Below are 27,138 nucleotides of genomic sequence, written 5' to 3'. Positions count from 1 at the left end.
AGTTTAAATTTGACGGCACGGAGAGAAAGCGAGAGTGGGATAATGAATTTACATGATCAGCAATACTCATACTGAATGGTGGTGCAGGCTTAAAGGGCCAAATGCCCTACTCCTGCACTTATTTTCTATGTTTCTATGCAAGAGACTCGCATACCGGTCCCGCTCCTTGCTTCAGCAGAAACCAGTAGCTATTCTCCGCTGGCAGGAGTACTTAGAATCATAGACTCCTTACCGTGCAGAAGGAGGCCATTCGGCTCTTGGAAAGAGCACCCTACCTAAAGCCTAGGCCTCAACTCTATCCCTGTAACCCAATAATCCTATCTAACCGTTACACAATGCTGCAATCATAAGAAAACATCAATGCTAATAGCAGAGATTACTTTAGTGAATTGCCAGAAGTATCATTGCCTTTCAACTTTATAGTAAGAAGTCTTACAACACTAGGTTAAAGTCCAACATGTTTGTTTCAAACACTAGCTTTCGGAGCACTGCTCCTTCCTCAGGTGAACTTTTCAACTTTATAAGTAGAGAAAATAGGAGATGCCTACAATAGGTATTATTCCTACCATACAACATTGACTCCACTTCTTTTTTTTTTAAATCATTTTTATTGAGAAATTTTGATTTTATACAACCTTAGTAAAATACCGAAAATAACAATAATATTAACAATCATATACATTCGCCCCATCCCCATGAACAACCCAGCATTTTAACAACAACGCATATTAACACACTATAAAGTTACAGAATAAACACTACAATAATGCACCCCCCCTCCCCCCCCCCCCCCCCCCCCCCGGGTTGCTGCTGCTATTGACCCAGTTACCTATCTCTGAGCCAGGAAGTCCAAAAAAGGCTGCCATCGTTTATAGAACCCTTGTATTGATCCTCTCAGGGAAAATTTGACCTTTTCCAATTTTATAAATCCCGCCATGTCACTGATCCAGGTCTCCACACTTGGGGGCCTTGCATCCTTCCATTGTAACAGAATCCTTCGACGGGCTACTAGGGACGCAAAGGCCAGGACACCGGCCTCTTTCGCCTCCTGCACTCCCGGCTCTACCGCAACTCCAAAAATCGCGAGTCCCCACCCTGGTTTGATCCTGGATCCAACCACCCTCGACACCGTCCCCGCCACCCCCTTCCAGAATTCTTCCAGTGCTGGGCATGCCCAGAACATATGGGCGTGGTTCGCAGGACTCCCCGAACATCTGGTGCACCTGTCCTCACCCCCGAAGAACCTACTCATCCTAGTCCCGGACATGTGGGCCCGGTGCAGCACCTTAAATTGGATGAGACTAAGCCTCGCACATGAGGAGGAAGAGTTGACTCTGTCCAAGGCATCCGCCCAAGTCCCGTCCTCTATCTGCTCCCCGAGTTCCTCCTCCCATTTAGCCTTCAGCTCCTCCACTGACGACTCCTCCACCTCCTGCATTACCTTATAGATGTCAGACACCTTCCCCCCTCCTACCCACACCCCCGAAAGCACTCTGTCCATCGCCCCCTGCAAGGGCAGCAAAGGGAATCCCTCTACCTGTCGCCTAGCAAACGCCTTTACCTGCAGGTATCTGAACATGTTCCCCTGGGGAAGGCCAAATTTATCTTCCAGTTCCCCCAGACCCGCAAACCTCCCGCCAATAAACAGGTCCCTCAATTTGCTGATGCCCGCCCTTTGCCACCCCCTGAATCCCCCATCCGTGTTCCCCGGGATGAACCGATGGTTGCCACCCAGTGGAGCCTCCATCGAGGCCCCTGTTTCCCCCCGATGCCGTCTCCATTGTTCCCAGATTCTTAGGGTCGCCGCCACCACCGGGCTCGTGGTAAACCTCTTAGGGGAGAGCGGCAACGGTGCCGTTACCATGGCACCCAGGCTCGTACCTCTACATGACGCCATCTCCATTCTTTTCCACGCCGCCCCTCCCCCCTCCATCGCCCATTTACGCACCATTGACACATTGGCTGCCCAATAGTACCCCAGAAGGTTGGGCAGTGCCAGCCCACCTCCATCCCTTCCTCGCTCCAGGAACACCCTCCTCACTCTCGGAGTCCCATGTGCCCACACAAAACTCAGAATACTGCTAGTCACTCTCCTAAAGAAGGCCCTGGAGAGCAATTAAACAGCAGAGGGCAGCAGAGCAGAGCTACTGATCAGCTGTTCTGGGGAAATTTGCATACGTGCAGTGCGGTCAGCCTAAGTTGAAGGTGAATCTGCGAAGGGGACCCGAGGAGTTTGAGTGAAGGCAATCATCCAGCAGAGGGCAGCAGAGCAGAGCTACTGATCAGCTGTTCTGGGGAAATTTGCATACGTGCAGTGCGGTCAGCCTAAGTTGAAGGTGAATCTGCGAAGGGGACCCGAGGAGTTTGAGTGAAGGCAATCATCCAGCAGAGGGCAGCAGAGCAGAGCTACTGATCAGCTGTTCTGGGGAAATTTGCATACGTGCAGTGCGGTCAGCCTAAGTTGAAGGTGGTTTGTGGAGAGGCTGTTGGCAAGTGACAGTTAAACCCGAAGCACTTCGTGAGTGTTTCCCACCCTACCTCCTCCTCTAACCAACCCCCCCACCCCACGGTGGTTGGGAAGCGGGAGCAGGGGCCTGTCGTGAAGGTGAGTGAGTGCCTTTAAATTTGCTTACCTTTGAGCGGGAGCAGGGTTTGAGGTAATATCAGGTAAGCTCTTCCTTTCTTTTTCTTTTTCTTGTTATTTTTTAAATCTAGAGGTGATGTCAGGGAAGGCAGTACAATGCTCCTCCTGCAGAATGTTTGAGGTGAGGGACGCCGTCAGTGTCCCTGCTGATTTCATCTGTGGGAAGTGCACCCAACTCCAGCTCCTCAAAAACCGTGTTAGGGACCTGGAGCTTGAGCTGGATGAACTTCGGATCATTCGGGAGGCAGAGGGGGTCATAGATAGGAGCTTCAGGGAAATAGTTACACCAAAGACTGGAGATAGATGGGTAACTGTAAGAGGGACTGGGAAGAAGCAGTCAGTGCAGGGACCCCCTGCGGTCGTTCCCCTGAGTAACAAGTATACCGTTTTGGATACTTGTGGGGGGGACGACTTACCAGGGGTAAGCCATGGGGTACAGGCCTCTGGCACGGAGTCTGTCCCTGTTGCTCAGAAGGGAAGGGGGGAAAGGAGTAGAACATTAGTAATTGGGGACTCAATAGTCAGGGGCACAGATAGGAGATTTTGTGGGAGCGAGAGAGACTCACGTTTGGTATGTTGCCTCCCAGGTGCAAGGGTACGTGATGTCCCGGATCGTGTTTTCCGGGTCCTTAAGGGGGAGGGGGAGCAGCCCCAAGTCGTAGTCCACATTGGCACTAACGACATAGGTAGGAAAGGGGACAAGGATGTCAGGCAGGCCTTTAGGGAGCTAGGATGGAAGCTCAGAGCGAGAACAAACAGAGTTGTTATCTCTGGGTTGTTGCCCGTGCCACGTGATAGTGAGATGAGGAATAGGGAGAGAGAGCAATTAAACACGTGGCTACAGGGATGGTGCAGGCGGGAGGGATTCAGATTTCTGGATAACTGGGGCTCTTTCTGGGGAAGGTGGGACCTCTATAGACAGGATGGTCTACATCTGAACCTGAGGGGCACCAATATCCTGGGGGGGAGATTTGTTAGTGCTCTTTGGGGGGGTTTAAACTAATTCAGCAGGGGCATGGGAACCTGGATTGTAGTTTTAGGGTACGGGAGATTGAGAGTATAGAGGTCAGGAGCACAGATTTGACTTCGCAGGAGGGTGCCAGTGTTCAGGTAGGTGGTTTGAAGTGTGTCTACTTCAATGCCAGGAGTATACAAAATAAGGTAGGGGAACTGGCAGCATGGGTTGGTACCTGGGACTTCGATGTTGTGGCCATTTCAGAGACATGGATAGAGCAGGGACAGGAATGGTTGTTGCAGGTTCCGGGGTTTAGGTGTTTTAGTAAGTTCAGAGAAGAGGGCAAAAGAGGGGGAGGTGTGGCGCTGCTAGTCAAGGACAGTATTACGGTGGCGGAAAGGATGCTAGATGGGGACTCTTCTTCTGAGGTAGTATGGGCTGAGGTTAGAAACAGGAAAGGAGAGGTCACCCTGTTGGGAGTTTTCTATAGGCCACCTAATAGTTCTAGGGATGTGGAGGAAAGGATGGCGAAGATGATTCTGGAAAAGAGCGAAAATAACAGGGTAGTTGTTATGGGAGACTTTAACTTTCCAAATATTGACTGGAAAAGATATAGTTCGAGTACATTAGATGGGTCATTCTTTGTACAATGTGTGCAGGAGGGTTTCCTGACACAATATGTTGACAGGCCAACAAGAGGCGAGGCCACATTGGATTTGGTTTTGGGTAATGAACCAGGCCAGGTGTTAGATCTGGAGGTAGGTGAGCACTTTGGAAACAGTGACCACAATTCGGTGACCTTTACGTTAGTGATGGAAAGGGATAAGTATACCCCGCAGGGCAAGAGTTATAGCTGGGGGAAGGGCAATTATGATGCCATTAGACATGACTTAGGATGTGTTGGTTGGAGAAGTAGGCTGCAAGGGTTGGGCACACTGGATATGTGGAGCTTGTTCAAGGAACAGCTATTGCATGTTCTTGATAAGTACGTACCAGTCAGGCAGGGAGGAAGGGGTCGAGCGAGGGAACCGTGGTTTACCAAAGAAGTGGAATCTCTTGTTAAGAGGAAGAAGGAGGCCTATGTGAAGATGAGGCGTGAAGTTTCAGTTGGGGCGCTTGATATTTACAAGGAAGCGAGGAAGGATCTAAAGAGAGAGCTGAGACGAGCAAGGAGGGGACATGAGAAGTCTTTGGCAGGTAGGATCAAGGAAAACCCAAAAGCTTTCTATAGGTATGTCAGGAATAAAAGAATGACTAGGGTAAGAGTAGGGCCAGTCAAGGACAGTGGTGGGAAGTTGTGTGTGGAGGCTGAGGAGATAAGCGAGATACTAAATGAATACTTTTCGTCAGTATTCACTCAAGAAAAAGATAATATTGTGGAGGAGAATGCTGAGACCCAGGCTATTAGAATAGATGGCATTGAGGTGCGTAGGGAAGAAGTGTTGGCAATTCTGGACAAGGTGAAAATAGATAAGTCCCCGGGGCCGGATGGGATTTATCCTAGGATTCTCTGGGAAGCCAGGGAAGAGATTGCTGAGCCTTTGGCTTTGATTTTTAGGTCATCATTGGCTACAGGAATAGTGCCAGAGGACTGGAGGATAGCAAATGTGGTCCCTTTGTTCAAGAAGGGGAGTAGAGATAACCCCGGTAACTATAGGCCGGTGAGCCTAACGTCTGTGGTGGGTAAAGTCTTGGAGAGGATTATAAAAGATACGATTTATAATCATCTAGATAGGAATAATATGATTAGGGACAGTCAGCATGGTTTTGTGAAGGGTAGGTCATGCCTCACAAACCTTATCGAGTTCTTTGAGAAGGTGACTGAACAGGTAGACGAGGGTAGAGCAGTTGATGTGGTGTATATGGATTTCAGTAAAGCGTTTGATAAGGTTCCCCACGGTCGTCTATTGCAGAAAATACGGAGGCTGGGGATTGAGGGTGATTTAGAGATGTGGATCAGAAATTGGCTAGTTGAAAGAAGACAGAGAGTGGTAGTTGATGGGAAATGTTCAGAATGGAGTTCAGTTACGAGTGGCGTACCACAAGGATCTGTTCTGGGGCCGTTGCTGTTTGTCATTTTTATAAATGACCTAGAGGAGGGCGCAGAAGGATGGGTGAGTAAATTTGCAGACGACACTAAAGTCGGTGGAGTTGTAGACAGTGCGGAAGGATGTTGCAGGTTACAGAGGGACATAGATAAGCTGCAGAGCTGGGCTGAGAGGTGGCAAATGGAGTTTAATGTGGAGAAGTGTGAGGTGATTCACTTTGGAAAGAATAACAGAAATGCGGAATATTTGGCTAATGGTAAAATTCTTGGTAGTGTGGATGAGCAGAGGGATCTCGGTGTCCATGTACATAGATCCCTGAAAGTTGCCACCCAGGTTGATAGGGTTGTGAAGAAGGCCTATGGTGTGTTGGCCTTTATTGGTAGAGGGATTGAGTTCCGGAGCCATGAGGTCATGTTGCAGTTGTACAAAACTCTAGTACGGCCGCATTTGGAGTATTGCGTACAGTTCTGGTCGCCTCATTATAGGAAGGACGTGGAAGCTTTGGAACGGGTGCAGAGGAGATTTACCAGGATGTTGCCTGGTATGGAGGGAAAATCTTATGAGGAAAGGCTGATGGACTTGAGGTTGTTTTCGTTAGAGAGAAGAAGGTTAAGAGGTGACTTAATAGAGGCATACAAAATGATCAGAGGGTTAGATAGGGTGGACAGCGAGAGCCTTCTCCCGCGGATGGAGGTGGCTAGCACGAGGGGACATAGCCTTAAATTGAGGGGTAATAGATATAGGACAGAGGTCAGAGGTGGGTTTTTTACGCAAAGAGTGGTGAGGCCGTGGAATGCCCTACCTGCAACAGTAGTGAACATGCCAACATTGAGGGCATTTAAAAATTTATTGGATAAGCATATGGATGATAAGGGCATAGTGTAGGTTAGATGGCCTTTAGATTTTTTCCATGTCGGTGCAACATCGAGGGCCGAAGGGCCTGTACTGCGCTGTATCGTTCTATGTTCTATGTTCTAAATATGGGCAGGCACTGAAAAAGGAACAAGAACCTCGGAAGCACTGTCATTTTGACGGACTGCACCCTCCCCGCCAACGACAATGGCAGCATGTCCCACCTCCTGAACTCCTCCTCCATCTGATCTACCAGCCTGGTAAAGTTATGCTTGTGGAGAGTCCCCCAGTCCCTGGCCACTTGCACCCCCAGGTACCTAAAGCTCTCCCCTGCCCGCCTAAGCGGGAGCCTACCAATTCCTTCCTCCTGGTCTCCAGGGTGCACCACAAACACCTCGCTCTTGCCTAAGTTTAATTTATAACCTGAGAAGGTCCCAAACTCGGCTAGTAACTCCATCACTCCCGGCATCCCTCCCACCGGGTCCGCCACATTCAGCAACAGGTCGTCGGCATACAACGACACCCTATGTTCCTCTCCACCTCGCACCAAGCCTCTCCACCTCTCTGAATCTCTCAATGCCATCGCCAGCGGCTCGATTGCCAGTGCAAACAACAAGGGGGACAAGGGGCAACCCTGCCTGGTCCCTCGGTAAAGCCGGAAGTACTCCGACCTCCTCCTATTCGTAGCCACGCACGCCATCGGGGCCTCATATAACAGCCTTACCCATCTAATGAACCCTTCACCAAATCCAAACCTCCCCAACACCTCCCATAGGTACCCCCACTCCACTCTATCGAAGGCCTTCTCCGCATCCAGTGCCACCACTATCTCTGCCTCCCCCTCAATCGCCGGCATCATAATGACATTCAGCAATCTCCGCACATTCGTGTTCAGCTGCCTTCCCTTCACAAAACCTGTCTGGTCCTCGTGCACAACCCCTGGCACACAGTCCTCTATCCTGGTGGCCAGGATTTTTGCCAGCACCTTAGCGTCCACGTTGAGGAGAGATATGGGCCTGTATGAACCACACTGCTGGGGGTCCTTGTCCTTCTTTAAAATTAACGAGATCAGCGCCCGTGACATCGTCGGGGGCAAAGTCCCCCCCTCCCACGCTTCATTGAGTGTTCGCACCAGCAAGGGGCCCACTAGATCCACAAACTTTTTATAAAATTCCACCGGGAACCCATCCGGCCCCGGTGCCTTCCCTGACTGCATCTGCCCGATCCCCTTAACTAGCTCCTCCAGCTCAATCGGCGCACCCAACCCCTCCACCTTCTCCTCCTGCACCTTCGGGAAAGAAAGCCCGTCAAGGAACCTCTCCATTCCCCTCCTCTCCCCCGTTGGCTCCGACCGGTACAGTTCCCCGTAAAAATCCTTGAAGACCTCATTCACCTCTACCCCCTTCCGCACCACATTCCCACTCTTCTCTCTCACTCCAGCAATCTCCTTAGCCGCATCCCGCTTACGCAGCTGATGAGCCAGCATCCTACTCGCCTTTTCACCATGTTCGTACACTGCCCCTTGTGCCTTCCTCCACTGTGCCTCCGCCTTTCTAGTGGTCAGCAAATCAAATTTAGCCTGCAGGCTGCGCCTCTCCCCAAACAGTCCCTCCTCTGGTGCCTCTGCATACCTCCTGTCCACCTCCAGCATCTTTCCCACCAGTCTATCCCTCTCACTCCTCTCGCTCCTCTCCCTGTGTGCCCGGATGGATATCAGCTCCCCACGAATTACTGCCTTCAGGGCTTCCCAGACCATCCCCACCTGAACCTCCCCCGTATCATTCACCTCAAGGTACCCCTCAATACTTGCCCGGACCCTCCTACACACCTCCTCCTCCGCCAACAACCCCACATCCAACCGCCACAACGGACGTTGGTCTCGCACCTCTCCCATCTCCAACTCTATCCAATGCGGAGCGTGGTCGGAGATTGCAATGGCCGAATACTCGGCCTCCTCCACTCTCGGAATCAGTCCCCTACTCACCACGAAGAAATCTATCCGAGAGTAGACCCTATGTACGTGGGAGAAGAAAGAGTACTCGCGTGCCCTCGGCCTTACAAACCTCCATGGATCCACCCCACCCATCTGGTCCATAAACCCTCTCAGTACCTTGGCCGCCGCCGGCCTCCTACCCGTCCTAGAGCTGGACCGATCCAGTGAAGGATCCAACACCGTATTAAAGTCCCCCCCTATGATCAGACCTCCCGCCTCCAGATCCGGGATCCGTCCCAACATACGCCTCATAAAGCCCGCATCGTCCCAATTTGGGGCATACACACTAGCCAGAACCACCTTCTCTCCTTGTAGCCTGCCCCTAACCATCACATACCTACCCCCCTTATCCGCCACCACCTCCGATGCCTCAAACAACACATTTTTCCCCACCAGAATCGCCACTCCCCGGTTCCTCACATCCAACCCCGAGTGGAAAACCTGCCCCACCCATCCCTTCCTCAGGCGGACCTGGTCCGCCACCCTCAGGTGGGTCTCCTGAAGCATTGCCACATCCGCCTTTAGCCCCTTCAGGTGAGCCAGTACCCTCGACCGCTTCACCGGCCCATTCAACCCTCTCACATTCCAGGTGACCAACCGGATCAGAGGGTGTCCCGCCCCCCTCCCCCGTCGGCTAGCCATAGCCCGTTGACTGCCCGCCCCAGGCCAGCACCCCCTGCTCGACCCCGTCCCCATAGCGACAACCCCTCACCTCTGTCCCCCCAGCCCCCACCAGCTCCTTCTTGACCCTACCAGCAGCAACCCGTTATTCCCCTTTCCCCCCCTCCCTTCCCCCCCAGGCTAGGAACCCTCCCAGCCGCGAACCGTCCTCCATTGTACTTCCGTGGGTCAGCTAACTTCTGCTGACCCCGGAAACTCCCGCCAATAGCCCGACCCCTCCCGAAGTGGGATCATCCCCCAATCTATCCCTCCTCCTGGCACCGCTCCAGCGCGGGGAAGAACCAGTTAAGGCCCCGCCTCCCCCGTCACCATCTCCACCCCCCAGCCCGGGAAACCAGAGGAAAGCCCGCGCTTTTGCACTGCCCCACCACACCCTTCTGACGCAGCTCCCAAATATCAGCCCCACTCCATACCCCCACTCCGGCATAGAATACAACATACCCCCCCGACCCTCCCCTCAAGATACACAGCCCAGACAATGTCCCACAGCACAAAAACAAAAACATAGCAGAACAACCCCTCTGTAAATAACCATATCAAGATTGCAAAAGTACTAAAACAAGAAGAAAACAACAGAAGAAAAAGAGAACACAGCAACAGCAGAATCCAGCACTAATATCTTACAGCCGACCTCGCAACCCCCAACCCCTAATTCAAGTCCAGTTTCTCCGTCCGCACGAAGGCCCACGCCTCCTCCGGGGAATCAAAATAATAATGCCGGTCCGAATAAGTTACCCACAGGCGCGCGGGCGGCAACATTCCGAATTTTATCTTTTTTCTATAAAGCACGTCTTTCGTCCGATTAAATCCGGACCGCCGCTTAGCCACCTCCGCACTCCAGTCCTGGTAGATCCGCACTACCCCATTCTCCCAATTGCTGCTCTTCACCCTCTTGGCCCAGCGCAGCACGCACTCCCGATCACTGAACCGGTGGAACCTCACCAGCACCGCACGCGGGGGTTCATCTTCCTTGGGCCTCCTGGCCAGCACCCTGTGCGCTCCCTCCAGCTCCAAGGGCAGATGGAGAGATCCGGCCCCCCACTAGCGAATTCAGCATTACAGCCACATAGGCTGTCAGGTCCGATCCCTCTGCAAGGCCCAAGATCCGCAGGTTTTTCCGCCTCATGCGGTGATCCAGCTCCTCAAAGCGTTCCTGCCACTTCTTGTGGAGTGCTTCGTGCCCCTCCACCTTACTCATGAGGACCACGGCCTCCTCCTCTCGTTCAATGTCCTGCGTCTGCAACTTCTTGATGGCAGCACCCTGGGTGGACTGAATCTCTGACAGCCTTCTGTTCGTTTCCTGCAGAGAGCTCAGTACTTCATCCTTGAATTCTTTAAAGCAGCGCAGGAGATCAGTTTGTTGTTCCTGGGCCCAGAGTCTCCATTCCTCTGGAGCTCTGTCGGCGGCCATCTTGGATCCCTTCCCCCGTTTTTTCTGAGGAGCTACTGCTGTTTTTTCCCCCTTTCCACTCCGAGTTCGAGTCATGGACTGCAGGGAAAGTCGTTCAGCACACCTTCCCCCACCGGGAGACGTCGAAAAATTTCCGTTTTGGGCTCTCAAAAGAGCCGAAAAATCTCTTTAAAACGGGAGCTCCCAGATGTGTGGCTTACTGATCCATCACAGCCACCGGAAGTCCAACATTGACTCCACTTCAATTGGCAGCCAATTACTTCGGAATTTACAGAAAATGTGAAAGGTGCTACATGAATGCAATGCTTTCTAAGGAAGAGTGGGAAGAAAAGGCTCAAATGTAGTAGTGATTTCTTTTGTATTGCTTTTTAAAAATCGTACAAACTGACATGTAATTCATTATTTTATTGATAAGAATATGTACAACTCACCTTTACTGGCTAGGAAGAGAATATGGAGAGCAGCTACCAATCCCACAACTCCTTGTATGGCTTCAGAGTTGATGCATTCTGTTAATTCACTTAAAAATGATCTAAAGAGATGGGTAATGATTATGAACAGCAGACTGTGGCATAAAATACTGATTCAAACTGACTCAGTTATTTAAGCTGAGGATAGGATGATTTTCAAATGCACAAGAATTAAAAAAAAAAACACATTTACTCCTTGACCTCAGCTTAACACATTTTAGTCATCAGCACATTTTCTTCAAAACAGCTGAAGTAAACTACAGAACATTTCTCAAAACTTAAGTTAGTTGCTAGAACAGACTGTAATTAAAGATGACCATACTGAATTCAATCAGACGCACAACACAATATCAAAGTTTGTGCTGACCTAGCAGTACCAGTATGTTAGAGTTATCATAGCCTGATAGGTGACTAGTGGTGTTCCACAGGGATCCGTGCTCGGACCACTGTTCTTTGTGATATACATTAATGATCTGGACGACGGTATAGGTGGTCTGATGAGCACGTTTGCAGATGATACTAAGATTGGTGGAGCTGCAGATAGCGAGGAGGACTGTCAGAGAATACAGCAAAATATAGGTAGATTGGAGAGTTGGGCAGAGAAATGGCAGATGGAGTTCAATCCAGGCAAATGCGAGGTGATGCATTTTGGAAGATCTAATTCAAGATCTGGTCAATAGAAGAGTCCGGCGAAAATTGATGTGGAGAGATCTGGGAGTTCAGGCAACGCAGGTCGAGTGGTCAAGAAGGCATACAGCATAGAATTTCATAGAATTTACAGTGCAGAAGGAGGCCACTCGGCCCATCGAGTCTGCACCGGCTCTTGGAAAGAGCACCCTACCCAAGGTCAACACCTCCCCCTATCCCAATAACCCCACCCAACACTAAGGGCAATTTATCATGGCCAATCCACCTAACCTGCACATCTTTGGACTGTGGGAGGAAACCGGAGCACCCGGAGGAAACCCACGCACACATGGGGAGGATGTGCAGACTCCGCACAGACAGTGATCCAAGCCGGAAACGAACCTGGGACCCTGGAGCTGTGAAGCCATTGTGCTATCCACAATGCTACCGTGCTGCCCATGCTTGCCTTCATCGGACGGGGTATTGAGTACAAGAGACGGCAGGTCATGTTACAGTTGTATAGGATTTTAGTTAGGCCACATTTGGAATACTGCGTGCAATCTGGTCGCCAAATTACCAGAAGGATGTGGATGCTTTAGAGAGGGTGCAGAGGAGGTTCACCAGGATGTTGCCTGGTATGGAGGGTGCTAGCTATGAAGAAAGGTTGAGTAGATTAGGATTGTTTTCGTTGGAAAGACGGAGGTTGAGGGGGGACCTGATTGAGGTCTACAAATTCTGAGAGGTATGGACAGGGTGGATAGCAACAAGCTTTTTCCAAGAGTGGGAGTGTCAATTTCAAGGTGAGACGGGGAACGTTTAAGGGAGATGTGCGTGGAAAGTTTTTTTACGCAGAGGGTGGTGGGTGCCTGGAACGCTTTGCCAGCGGAGATGGTAGAGGCGGGCACGATAGCATCATTTAAGATGCATCTGGACAGATATATGAACGGGCGGGGAACAGAGGGAAGTAGATCCTTGGAAAAAAGGCAACAGGTTTAGATAAAGGATCTGGATCGGCGCAGGCTGGGAGAGCCGATGGGCCTGTTCCTGTGCTGTAATTTTCTTTGTTCTTGATACAAACTCAAAATATATGTGGTGGCTCAATCTTAACACTATTTAAATTGAAACTGCTAATGTAATAGATTCTCTATTTTGTCCCATATTGTAAACTAAAATACAAGCACAAATCCTGACTAACAGAAAATTGGTTTGAGTGACATTTTGTGTGAAACTGAAATAGACTATTTCTGATTTACACCTTGGGGAAGGGATAGTCAAAGAGCAGGAGGGTTTCCTTTCTCTCGAATATGATATAATCAAAGCTTTTTAAAGACTGTATAAACGGTATTAATAGTCAGTACTCCTTCTGATTTAGAAGATTTAACCAACTTTGTCTCATAAACTACAACACAATAACATTTCTTAAAAATGAAACAAAACACACCACCACTCTCCAGTTCGCAAGTAGTTTAACCTTACCGGATTACACCCGGGCATTTTAGCACAATGGCCAGAAAGTAGTTTGAAAGTAGTGGCAGATCATCAGTGGTCTCAGGTGGAGCAACATCTTCTGGATCAGATTTCTGATATTGAAAATACACATTGAGGAATTGGACAAAACAACTACAACTTTGAAAGAGAGCTCATAATTACCAATTATGTTTACAATAGTTGCAACAATTAAACTTCTAAAGCTTTTGTTTTAAATAACTTGCAAGAAAATAACAGATGCTCTAAGAAGTCCAACATTGGACTTCTGCCTTCTGCAGGTTCTGGCTGACCAGGAGGCTCTTTTTTTTGCTTTTACCACCTGCCATAGGCGTATTGGTTGATAATCAACTTGTCTGGCCACATAATGAGCACATCTTCCGTGGTCATCAGGTCCCAGAGCGGGTCTTGAACCCAAAACTTCCAGAGGTAAGTACGCTACCATTGTGCCACAAGTCTGCATTATTTATTCACTTGCTTGTTTGAAACAAAATATTTTGGAAGTTTGGTTGTAATAACTATTGCCTGAATTCACTGGTCAATGCTTTAACAGAATAATAAGAACTTTGTTCAACTATCTAGAATTCTAAGCACATTTTAATGAAAATTAGATGTTTTTTAAAATGTACAGGGTTACAAAAGATAGAAGATAGAATGTTGCAGATATGTCAACAGATCCAATTAGAACATTCCTTTTTCAAATATTACATCAAGTGTTGAGATTAATTTTATTCAATATTACATGTTTAGGTGCATACTCTATTTGGAGCTCAATGCAAATCAGATTGCACTTCGTATAGAAAATCCTGATCAACATACAAGTTTCTTGTGAAATTAGCATAAATGGCTATGTGACTGATAAACAACTTCATTGACTAGTTGGGCCAAATGGCCTGCTTCTGCATTGTAATTTTTAGTTATTCAATGTTCCATTTGTCTGTCACATTTACAAAATCCAGATAATGTTCACTCCAAAGTAGTTAATGAGGATGTCAATCATCTGTTACCAAGATGGGAGTATTTTTAATTAGTGTCTTAGTTTTGCATCTGTGAGCTTCTCAGTCTTTATTGAAGAGAAATTTGATGCCCCTCACATGGCATCAGAGAGCTTTCGAATAGCTCCAATTCACCAGTTCATTTTATTTATGACAAGATGTTTTGTGCATTAGCCAGCTTCAGAACGTCTGCTAACAAAAAATGTTCCCAATTCAACACCATTGATTTTTAATGAGAAAACCAACAGTTAGAATGCCCACATTTTCTAGCAAAAAAAATGTATATTATGGAAGCTATTTCACTGTGGAACAGCAATGTAGTCGTATTTGCACATGATCAATCATGAGAAATTCCTTTGAAACTTGCAAGTATGTATTAACTCTCAATCATGTACATTTATTTCTAAAAATTCGCACTATACTGTCAGTCAGATAATATGTGATCACTTCATCAATCAGGACGATTAGGCCTGATCTCATCATGGATTGAGGAAGAATGAGCTATATCAGTCAACCAGGCTCCCTTATTTAGCACTTATTTATGTGATGTTGCTTCACACTCCATAATGTGACAGCCCCATAGTGATTGAACAACAGGATGGGTCAAGTGGAGCTACTCTATTTTCCTCCAACATGGCTGATTAGTGAGTTGAAAGCACAATGAAACACGTTTCAAGCTTACCTTTTTTAAAGAATGAATGGTTTCTGCCAGCATAGCAGCCAACATTGTTGAGAGTATGTCTTGGTGAACTGCTTCATGGGCCCCACACCAGTTGTGAACAGTGCTGATGAATTCTCCAAAAACCAACTGAATAGACTCAAGAATCTACATTAAAAAAAAGAAGACAACGTCACCATTTCATCATTCAAGTAGCTATTAGAATTCCTCAATTTACATAAAGAACTTTGGAATAATGGTCGTAGTTCAGAATTTGTTTGTTCAGAATTAATTAATTAATTCTTGGGGTGAGTGTTGCTGGGTAGGCCACCAGTTATTGCCTTTCCTTAATTCCTCTTGAGCAGGTGGTGGCAAGCCACCTTCTGCAGTGGTGCAGGTACAGCACCCATGTAGTGTTCTTCAGGAGGAAATTTACCCAACGATAGTGAAGGAACAGAGATAGAGGCCGGGATTCTCCCCTACCCGGCGAGGCGGGGGGGTCCCGGTGTAGCGCCAACCAGTCTGGCGTCGGGCCTCCCCAAAGGTGCGGAATTCTCTGCACTTTTAGGGGCTAGGCCCGCGCCAGAGTGGTTGGCGCCATGCCGACAAAACCGGCACCAACGGCCTTTGACGCCGGCGTCGGGGCTGGCCGAAAGGCCTTCGCCGGTTCACGCATGCGCCGGTGCGTCAGCTGACGTCACCACCGGCGCATGCGTGGTGGGGGGGGGGGGGTCTCTTCTGCCTCCGCCATGGTGGAGGCCGTGGAGGAAGAAAAAGAGTGTCCCCACGGCACAGGCCGGCCCGTCGATCGGTGGGTCCCGATCACGGGCCAGGCCACCGTAGGTGCACTCCCCGGGGTCCGATCGCCCCGCGACCCCCACAGGTCCACTCGCGCCGCCAATCCCGCCGGCATCAGAGGTGCTCCAATTCCCGCTGGCGGGAGAGGCCCGTCAGCGGCAGGACTTTGGCCCATCGCGGGCCGGAGAATTGGCAAGAGAAATTAGGGAGGAATCAATAAAATACTTTTTGCTGCTAAGCATTTGAATTATGGGCATGCATAAATAGAAAACTGATTTGTAAATTATACAGGAAGTAAAAGTAAGCTCAAATTCACAGCAAAAGTTATAGTATTCAAAAACTGACCACTGAAAAATGTCTCTTACAAAATTATAGTATGAGGACCAATAAAATCTAGTTAATACAACATTGGACAAATCTATTGGTTATTATTTGCACAATTCTGCTTATATAAATGAGCAAAATTACTCCTACTACTTACACCTGGAATGAAATAATTTATCTTTATTATATCTAAACCATTTATGATTTTAAACATGTCTATCTCTTAACCGGATCTGCTCCAAAAAAGAACACCAGTTCGTCTATTCTAGCCACATAACTGTAACGCCTCATTATTGGGACCATTTTATAAATCTCTTCTGTACTCTCTTCAAAGCCGTCAGATCTTTCCTAAAGTGTGGTACCCAGAGTTGGACACAACACTCCAGCTTGGGTTACTGTTTTTTTTTAAATGCTTTGCTCTATTTATAAAGCCCAGAATGCCATTTGCCACCTTCACGGATTTGTCCACAAATAAGCTTAGGGTCTTTCTTTTTGCAGCCTCTTCAAAATTATACTGTTAAGCATGCATTTTCTTTTCACATTCTTCCTACCAAAGTGCACAGCCTCACACTTTGCTGCATTGAATTTCATCAACTCTTTGTCTGCCCATTCTTGGAGCCTATGCACTCTTGGAAGTTCATTACCACGGGTGCAAAAACCTGCACTCATGGAGTTTGCGCATTCTCCCCATGTCTGCGTGGGTTTCACCCCCACACCCAAAGATGTGCAGGTTAGGTGGACTGGCCACGCTAAATTGCCCCTTAATTGGAAAAAAAATTAAATAATTGGGTACTCTAAATTTGAAAAAAAAACCCCACTCAGTAAACGGGAATCCCGCCGACATGATTGCCTTGTCAGATGATGCCCAGGGAGTCTTGGGGTAGGGTAGCAGTCTTTGTCCTCCTTTGTATAGTTAGACTTCAATAGCTAAAACCTCCCAACCCCCTCCCCGGAATGGGACATGCCCGGGCAGTACCCTGGCACTGCCCCTTGGCCCCTGTAGGATGCTCCATTAAGGGGGAGCGGTCCAAATGCCCATGTGGGTTCCTGCTTCTTTTTTAAAGCGGAGATTAGGGCATTCCTAAATTTTGCCAGCCCCACCCAGTCATTGTGATGGTGTGGGCCAAGCCTCCGTTCTTTCTGCAGATTGCTGCATATTGTGGTCAGAAAAGTCAGCTGTGCAGCAAAAAAAGAGAAAATTCCACTCACTATCTTTGATTGGATAATCTGGTAGAGGCTTTAGGATTATGAAGTTTTGTTGGATGGATAGGGAGGAAATGTTTTCACTTCTGAAGAAGAGCATAATCAGGGGGGCATCAAGATATTCAATAGGGAATTCAGAAGAAATTTCTTTACCCAAAGAGTGGTGAGAATGGAGCACTCAACACCACAGTGGGTGGCTGAAGCAAATAGCAGAGATGAATTTAAGGGGAGGGTAGACAAGCATATGGGGGAAGGCGGCAATCGAGGCTCACACTGATAAATTTTGATGAGGAAAGACAGGAAAAGGCTCTGGTGGTACACAAATGCTGGCATGGACTGGTTGGAATAAGTAGCCTGTTTCCGTGCTATAAATCCTATGTAATTCCTCATTGTTTACTGCGCTGCCAAAATTCATGGCATCTACAAATTTCAAAGTGTGTCCTGTATCCCAAGTCATTAATGTTTATCAAAAATAGTGTTCCTAGTACTGAACCTTGGGGAACTCCACTATATACCTCCCTCCAGTCTGAAAATGAGCCATTCACAGCAACTATCCATTTTCTATTCTGTAGACAATTTTGCATCCATACTGTTATTTCTCCTTTTAACCTGCTAGCTTCAATTTTGCAACCAAGTTAATTTTGCAGTACTTTAAAGTCCATATACACAACAGCAACTGCATCACCCAGAATAATATATATTTAGCATCTAAATTTTAACTGATAGATTAAAGATAGGTTTTGTAGTTATACCTGCCGAGCTTCTTCCTGGTTCCTCCTTGAACAGCGTGCCAGAATTTCCAAAACTTTATGGAATACTTTCTGGATAATGTCAAGAATTTCATTATTGTTCTCACAGATGCTGTAGATGTTCTGAGATAGGCAGTTCACTGTAACCTCTTTCAGAATGGACATGAATATTGGTAAACTGAAGTTTCCTTTCCCTGTGTAATGGACAAAGAGCAAGCAAAGTTAAACAATTTACAATCGAGATTTTATAACTGTATTGCTATTCAACAAAATATCTCAAAACAGGCTACAAAGGTGACGTCTTAGGCAACTAAACGAGTTGATTGCATGACATTAGTCAAGTATTATGTCACAATTTTGACTTTAAGAAGCACAAACAGTTTTTGAAATAATTAGGTGTATGAATAGTGTATATAGAATTATATAACACAACAAAGAATATCATAACACTTCAGGCATTATGCTCTAAATGCAAAAATATGGGTCAAATAATAAAAATAAAGCTAACCAAAGAATCATACATTAATAGAAGAAGCATTTAAAAGTGCCGCACTCTATCCCTTTAGACCCCATTAACAACTTAAGAAATAAGAGCAGAAATAGTTCATCAGGCTCGAGTCTACTATACCATTTAATAAGATTGAGGTTGAATCTTTTTTTTTTTAAATTTAAAACATTTTTTTTTTCTTTATACATTTATAGTACCCAATTCATTTTTCCAATTCAGGGGCAATTTTAGCATGGTCAATCTACCTAACCTGCACATCTTTGGGTTGTGGGGGCGAAACCCACGCAAACATGGGGAGAATGTTTAAATTCCACACCAACAGTGATCCAGAGCCGGGATCGAACCTGGGACCTCAGCACCGTGAGGCAGCAGTGCTAACCCACTGCGCCACCATGCTGCCTAGATTGAGGTTGAATCTTGACCTCAACTGTACTTTCCCCCCACTGTAATAGCTGTGAGGCTCAACAGCCAGTCGGCAGGTGAAAGTTAACAAATTTGTTTATTGAAGTTTAACTACATACAGAAGACGGGCAGCACGGTAGCATTGTGGATAGCACAATCGCTTCACAGCTCCAGGGTCCCAGGTTCGATTCCGGCTTGGGTCATTGTCTGTGCGGAGTTTGCACATCCTCCTCGTGTGTGCGTGGGTTTCCTCCCACAGTCACAAAGATGTGCAGGTTAGGTGGATTGGCCATGATAAATTGCCCTTAGTGTCCAAAATTGCCCTTAGTGTTGGGTGGGGTTACTGAATTATGGGGATAGGGTGGAGGTGTTGACCTTGGGTGGGGTGCTCTTTCCAAGAGCCGGTGCAGACTCGATGGGCCGAATGGCCTCCTTCTGCACTGTAAATTCTATGAAGACATAGAATGCTACCCTACTCCAAGACTCCCTGGGCATCAACTGGCCAGCGCTCAACCACCATTCTGAGAGTCTGGATTCCTGCTCTGCAAATTTGAACTCAATGCTCCAACCACGTTTCCATGCACTCTGGCATACTACCATTTATGAACAGGCAACTACGTATAAGTTATTACAAAATTGATGGGGTACCACAGTACATTCACTCAAAATTTAGGGTTAGGGTTAGTCTATCAGGAAGCTTTCGAATTCTCTGAGGACGCCGTAGCTCTCTGGTTGGCTTTGCCTCTGTGGAGGTAGTGATGACTTGAGCAGCAGCCAGGTAGTTTGCAGTTTCAGGAGATGCATTAGTGCAGACATCTGCTTCAGTTCCCATTGGAACAACATGGCACAGGCCCTTTCCTCTGGAGTAACCAATCCCACTGAACTTGGCACTGCTGGAGGAACGCTTGGTGTTGCTGGATCAGCCTGCTCAGCTTGTATTGCGTTAGTTTCTCTCTTCCTTATGTGGTCTACATGTTTCCTTATTTTCCTTCCTTGGCGGTCAACCAGATAGGACATGGGGCCTGTTTTTGCTATGATCTTTCTGGGGATCCAGGCTGGGCCGGTCTTCAAGTGCCAGATGATTACAAAGTCATTCAGCTCGAAGGACTCTTACCTTTAACAGAATTGTGTTATCTCTTGTGTACCTTGTTTCGCCTTCAATTCCCTGCTAAATTGAGGAACACTAGTCTGGTCCGGAGGCACCTTCCCATTGGTAGCTCTGCAGGGGATACTCCCATAGTAATGTGCAGTGTCATTCTGTAAGTTAGAAGGAATCCAGCAAGCTTCAATTGGAAGGGTGTGGCCTGCTTTTTTTTTTTAAATCGCTGACTTGAATGTCTGGACAGCTTTCTGCCAAGCCATTTGATGCTGTGCGATAGGACGCTGTGCACACGTTTTATTCCATTAGTTTGCATGGGGGGGCACGATGGTAAACACTGCTGCCTCAGAGCGTTAAGAACCCGGGTTCAATTCTGGTGTGTAGAACTTTCAATTTCTTCACGAGTCTGTGTGGCTTTCCTCCGGCCGTCCAAAGATGTGCAGATTAGGTGGGTTGGCCATGATAAATTGCCTCTAGTGTCCAACGGTTAGGTGGGGTTACACGGACAGGGCAGGGGTGTCGGCTGAAGTTAGATTCATAGAATTTTCAGTGCAGAAGAGGCTATTCGGCTCATTGAGTCCGCTCTGGCCCTTGGAAAGAACACCCTACTTTAGCCCACGCCTTCACCTTATCTCATAATCCCACTCAACCTCTTGGACAGTAAGGGGCAATTTAGCATGGCCAAACCACCTAACCTGCACACCTTTGGACCATGGGAGGAAACCAGAGCACCCAGAGGAAACCCACTCAGACACGAGGAGAAAGTACAAACACAACAGACAGTCAGCAGAGGCCGGAAATGAACCCGGGTCCCTGGAGCTGTGAGGCAGCAGTGCTAACCACTGTGCCACCGTGTCTTTCGGAGGGTTGGTGCAGACTCAAAGGCCCGAGTGGCCTCCTTCTGTATTTGAGGGATTCTATAATGTTTATGAAAATGCTGAAGCTCTGTCCTGTAAAGGCAGTGCCGTTATCGGAGACCAAAACTTCTGGCAGGCCATGGGTAGCGAAGGTTTGTCATAGTTTTTCAATTGTTGCAGACGACGTTGCTGTTCTCATTTCATATCAAGTCACATGGAATGGGCATCAACAATAATTAAGAACATAGTGCTTGAAAACATACAATGGCCAACTACTGTCTGGGTGAAGCAATGTCTCATCGTCTCTGTCCTAAATGGTCTACCCAGTTTCTTCAGACTGTGACCCCTAGTTCTGGACACCCCCACCATTGGGAACATCCTTCTTGCATCTACCCTTTCCAGTCCTGTTAGAATCTTATGGGCTTGTGAGATCCCTCATTCTTCTGAACCTCAGCGAATATAATCCTAACCGAGGTAATCTCTCCCCTACATCAGCCCTCTGTCTCAGGAATCAGTCTGGCAAACCTTCTCTGCACTCTTCTAGAGCAAGAACATCCTTCCTCAGATAAGGAGACCAAAACTGCACACAATATTCCAGGCGTGGCTTCACCAAGACGCTGTACAATTGCAAGACATCCCTGCTGTTGTATTTGAATCCTCTAGCTATGAAGGCCAGCATGCCATTTGCATTCATGACCACCTGTTACATCTGTATACTTACCTTCAGTGACTGGTGTATGAGGACTCCCAGATCTCATTGCTTCCCAATTTTGCGACCAAAGTGGATAATCTCAAATTTGTTCAAATTATACTGCATCTACCATTCATTTGCCCACTCACTCAACTTGTCCAAATAACACTGAAGGATCTCTACATCCCCATCACAGCTCACCCCCATCCAGCTTTCTGTCACCTGCAAATTTGGAGATATTCCATTTCACTCCCTCATCTAAATCATTTCTACAATATATATATTAATATATATGTACATTTATAATAAGTAGCTCAAGGTTTGCCAAATGGTCTTCTTGAGAAACAGCCGTGACCAAAACATCATCTAAATATACCACTACTTTGGGTGTATCGTGCAATAAACTTTCCATGATGCACTGAATGATAGCACATGCTGAAGACACACTAAAGGGTAACCGGGTGTGTTGAAACAAACCCTTGGGGGTGTTAATCGTTACAAATGTTCTTGAATCCTCATCCAATTTGAATTCTTGATACGCATGGCTCATGTCTAGCTTTGTGTACATTAGGCCCACCGCTAATTTTGCATTAAAATCTTCAATCTTTGGAATCGGATACTTGTCCAGCTTGGCTGCTTGATAGATGGTCAGTTTGTAGTCCTCACAAATGTGGACTATTCTGTCAGGTATAATAGGGACAGCCCATTCAGAAACTTCATTGACTCCAAGACTCCCAATTCTTCCAAACATTTTATGTTCTGCCTCAGCTTTTTGATGCAAGATGGAATTTTGAAGTAGCATCCGAATTTCTGTGGATTTTACAGTTGACACCCTGAATTCTGCCAATTTATTTTGAAAAGCGCAATGTAAAAAAATCTTCTTGTTAACTGTCATCAGCTATGCTGAAGATCTCCAGCCAAATCAGTTTTATTTTACGTGAACAATCTCTCCCCATGAGACGAGGCTCCTGGCCTTTTGCAACGGGGACTGGTAGTTGAACAGACTGATGTTGATAAGTCACTAGTGCAGATGTCGTTCCCAAAATCTTTTGGGTTTCCCCCGTAAATGCAGCCAATTTAGCTATTGCATTACTTAACTTTAGAGGATGAATTGCTCCTTGAAGATAATAAGAACATAAGAACACAAAAACTAGGAGCAGGAGTAGGCCACCTGGCCCCTCGAGCCTGCTCTACCATTCAATGAGATCATGGCTGATCTTTTGTGGACTCAGCTCCACTTTCTGGCTCGAACACCATAACCCTTAATCCCTTTATTCTTCAAAAAACTATGGGCGCGATTCTCCCAAAACGGGAGAAATCGTAAAGCTGGCGTCAAACCCGGGCGGGTTTGACGTCAGCGCGCCCCTTCCCGACCGGGAACCGATTCTGGTCCCCGGTCGGGGCTAGCAGCCCGACGCCATAGGCTCCGGCATGATGGGCTTAACGAATATCGTTAAGCCCGCTTGCCGGAGTTAGCGCCGGCTGACGCGTCATATGACGTCAGCCGCGCATGCGCGGATTGGAAGACTCCAACCCGCGCATGCGCGGATGACGTCATCGCGTATTTGCGCGAAACCCGCGCATGCGCGGGCCGGGTTGACCCTCAGCCGCCCCGCAAATGGATACTGCGGGGCGGCGGAAGGAGAAAGAGTGCGCGGGCATCGGGCCCGCTGCCCGCGATCGGTGCCCACCGATCGCGGGCCCATGGCACCCTTGGCACGGCCGTGGTACTGCCGTGCCAATCGGTGCCATGGTTATGAAAAGCGAGTTTGTGACGCCGTTTTTACGAACGGCCAGACAAGGTCTGTTTGCCGTTCGTAAAAACGGCGTAAAGGGCTGGGACTTCGGCCCATCGAACAGCTGTGAATTGCTGCCGGCCGTAAAAAAACGGCGGCAGCGATTCGGGTTGGGAGTTGGGTGGGTGGAGAATAGCGGGAGGGCGGGAAAAATGTCGGGAAGGCCCTCCCGCTATTCTCCGACCCGTCGTGGGGGTCTGAGAATTTCGCCCTATCTATCTATCTTTATCTTAAAAACATTTAATGAAGGAGCCTCTACTGCTTCACTGGGCAAGGAATTCCATAGATTCACAACCCTTTGGGTGAAGAAGTTCCTCCTAAACTCAGTCCCAAATCTACTTCCCCTTACTTTGAGGCTATGCCCCCTAGTTCTGCTTTCACCCGCCAGTGGAAACAACCTGCCCGCATCTATCCTATCTATTCCCTTCATAATTTTATATGTTCCTATAAGATCCCACCATATCCTTCTAAATTCCAACGCGTACAGTCCCAGTCTATTCAACCTCTCCTCGTAATCCAACCCCTTCAACTCTGGGATTAACCTAGCAAATCTCCTCTGCAGACCCTCCAGTGCCAGTACGTCCTTTCTCAAGTAAGGAGACCAAAACTGAACACAATACTCCAGGTGTGGCCTCACTAACACCTTATACAATTGCAGCATAACCCCCGTAGTCTTAAACTCCATCCCTCTAGCAATGAAGGACAAAATTCCATTTGCCTTCTTAATCACATGTTGCCCCTGTAAACCAACTTTTTGCGACTCATGCACTAGCACACCCAGGTCTCTCTGCGCAGCAGCATGCTTTAATATTTTATCATTTAAATAAGAATTCTGTTTGCTGTTATTCCTACCAAAATGGATAACCTCACATTTGTCAACATTGTATTCCATCTGCCAGACCCTAGCCCATTCACTTAACCTATCCAAATCCCTCTGCAGACTTCCAGTATCCTCTGCACTTTTCGCTTTACCACTCGTCTTAGTGTCATCTGCAAACTTGGATACATTGCCCTTGGTCCCCAACTCCAAATCGTCTATGGAAATTGTGAACAATTGTGGGCCCAATACTGATCCCTGAGGGACACCACTAGCTACTGATTACCAACCAAAGAAACACCCATGAATCCCTACTCTTTGCTTTCTATTAATTAACCAATCCTCTATCCATGCTACTACTTTACCCTTAATGCCACGCATCTTTATCTTATGCAGCAACCTTTTGTGTGGCACCTTGTCAAAGGCTTTCTGGAAATCCAGATAATCCACATCCATTGGGTCCCCGTTATCTACTGCACTGGTAATGTCCTCAGAAAATTCTACTAAATTAGTTAGGCACGACCTGCCCTTTATGAACCCATGCTGCATCTGCCCAATGGGACAATTTCTATCCAGATGCCTCGCTATTTCTTCCTTGATGATAGATTCCAGCATCTTCCCTACTACCGAAGTTAAGCTAACTGGCCTATAATTACCCGCTCTCTGCCTACCTCCTTTTTTAAACAGTGGTGTCACATTTGCTAATTTCCAATCCACCGGGACCATCCCTAGAGTCTAGTGAATTTTGGTAAATTATCACTAGTGCATTTGCAATTTCCCTAGCCATCTCTTTTAGCACTCTGGGATGCATTCCATCAGGGCCAGGAGACTTGTCTACCTTTAGCCCCATTAGCTTGCCCATCACTACCTCCTTAGTGATAATAATCCTCTCAAGGTCCTCACCTGTCATAGCCTCATTTCTATCAGTCACTGGCATGTTATTTGTGTCTTCCACTGTGAAGACCGACCCAAGAAACCTCAGCCATTTCATCTCCCATTATTAAAACTCCCTTCTCATCCTCTAAAGGACCAATATTTACCTCAGCCACTCTTTTTTGTTTTATATATTTGTAGAAACTTTTACTCCCTGGCTTTATATTCTGAGCAGGTTTACTCTCATAATCTATCTTACTCTTCTTTATAGCTTTTTTAGTAGCTTTCTGTTGCCCCCTAAAGATTTCCCAGTGCTCTAGTCTCCCACCAATCTTTGCCACTTTGTATGCTTTTTCCTTCAATTTGATACTCTCCCTTATTTCCTTAGATATCCACGGTCAATTTTCCCTCTTTCTACCGTCCTTCCTTTTTGTTGGTATAAACCTTTGCTGAGCACTGTGAAAAATCGCTTGGAAGGTTCTCCACTGTTCCTTAACTGTTTGACCATAAAGTCTTTGCTCCCAGTCTACATTAGCTACTTCTTCTCTCATCCCATTGTAATCTCCTTTGTTTAAGCACAAAACACTAGTATTTGATTTTACCGTCTCACTCTCCATCTGTATTTTAAATTCCACCATATTGTGATCGCTCCTTACGAGAGGATCCCTAACTATGAGATTATGAATCAATCCTGTCTCATTACACAGGACAAGATCTAGGACCGCTTGTTCCCTCGTAGGTTCCATTACATACTGTTCTAGGAAATTATCGCGGGTACATTCTATAAACTCCTCCTCAAGGCTGCCTTGACCGACCTGATTAAACCAATCGACGTAGATTAAAATCCCCCATGATAACTGCTGTACTATTTCTACATGCATCAGTTATTTCCTTGTTTATTGCCTGCCCCACCATAATGTTACATTTGGTGGCCTATAGACTACTCCTATCAGTGATTTTTTTTCACCTTAATATTCCTGATTTCCACCCAAATAGATTCAACCTTATACTCCATAGCACTGATGTCATCCCTTACTATTGCCCGGATGTCATCCTTAGATAACAGAGCTACACCACCTCCCTTACCATCCACTCTGTCCTTCCGAATAGTTTGATACCCTCGGATATTTAACTCCCAGTCGTGATGATCCTTGAACCATGTTTCAGTAATGGCCACTAAATCACAGTCATTCATGATGATTTGTGCCATCAACTCATTTACTTTATTCCGAATACTACGAGCATTCAGGTAAAGTACACTTATGTTGGCTTTTTTACCACTGTTTTGAATCTTAACATCTCGATCAGTAACCTCTCCCAAGTTATATTTCCTCATAACTTTTCTCCTAATTTTCCTTGTCACTGAACGCAGATCTTCATGTAACAACCTGCTGCTTACCATTAATGTTTTTACTTCCAGTTTTATTCCTTAGTATTACTGGGCCTATTCACTGAGCTCCCCTCAGTCACTGTACCTTGTATTGTCGCCCTTTTTGATTTTTGACTATGGCTTCTCTGCCTTACACTTTCCCCCTTACTTCCTTTTGCTTCTGTCCCTGTTTTACTACCTTCCAACTTCCTGCATCAGTTCCCATCCCTCTGCCACGTTAGTTTAAACCCTCCCCAATAGCTCTAGCAAACACCCCCCCATGGACATCGGTTTCAGTCCTGCCCAGGTGCAGACCCTCCGGTTTGTACTGGTCCCACCTCCCCCAGAACCGGTTCCAATGCCCCATGAATTTGAATCCCTCCCTCTTGCACCATCTCTCGAGCCATGCATTCATCCTATCTATCCTGACATTCCTACTCTGACTAGCTCGTGGCACTGATAGCAATCCTGAGATTACTATTCTAGATATTTAAATGTCGGCTCGCCTCCAATGGTATTAGAAGCACCAGTATCCACTTCTATTCTTAATGGTGGCCCATTTACCAGCGGTGCTATTATGATAGGAGCCGATTTACTCATCTCCACATTATTCAATTGATATATATCTCAGATTTCTCTTCTGACTCATGTTCTAGATTATGCATCGGAGTACAGGTTTTCTTTGTTCACGTCCTTGGTGGCTCGGAGGAGGATCTTGATTCAGTGGAGGGACGAAAGGCCTCCGAGTGTTAACACCTGGTTAAACGACATGGCAAACTTCATCCAATTGGAAAGGATCAAATTCGCCCTGAGAGGGTCGGTGCAGGGGTTTT

General features: G+C 47.0%; 1 protein-coding gene across 7 annotated transcripts in view; it reads right to left on the bottom strand.

Annotated features, from left to right (window-relative positions):
• Positions 1-27,138, bottom strand: part of ncapg2 (non-SMC condensin II complex, subunit G2) — a 147,981-nt gene that overhangs the window by 5,933 nt on the left and 114,910 nt on the right. For all 7 annotated transcript variants that reach the window (XM_038798367.1, XM_038798366.1, XM_038798370.1 and 4 more), the window contains 4 exons: positions 17,897-18,087; positions 14,844-14,987; positions 13,158-13,261; positions 11,016-11,116 (listed from right to left, as the gene is read on the bottom strand). In XM_038798367.1, the coding sequence (XP_038654295.1) occupies positions 11,016-11,116; positions 13,158-13,261; positions 14,844-14,987; positions 17,897-18,087 (540 nt within the window). The remainder of the gene's footprint in view (positions 1-11,015; positions 11,117-13,157; positions 13,262-14,843; positions 14,988-17,896; positions 18,088-27,138) is intronic.

This window comes from Scyliorhinus canicula, chromosome 5 (assembly GCF_902713615.1).
Source record: "Scyliorhinus canicula chromosome 5, sScyCan1.1, whole genome shotgun sequence".
In the NCBI taxonomy this organism is placed as follows: Eukaryota; Metazoa; Chordata; class Chondrichthyes; order Carcharhiniformes; family Scyliorhinidae; genus Scyliorhinus; species Scyliorhinus canicula.
Note: the sequence above shows the minus strand (reverse complement) of the source record. Positions and strands in the feature narration are given on the sequence as shown.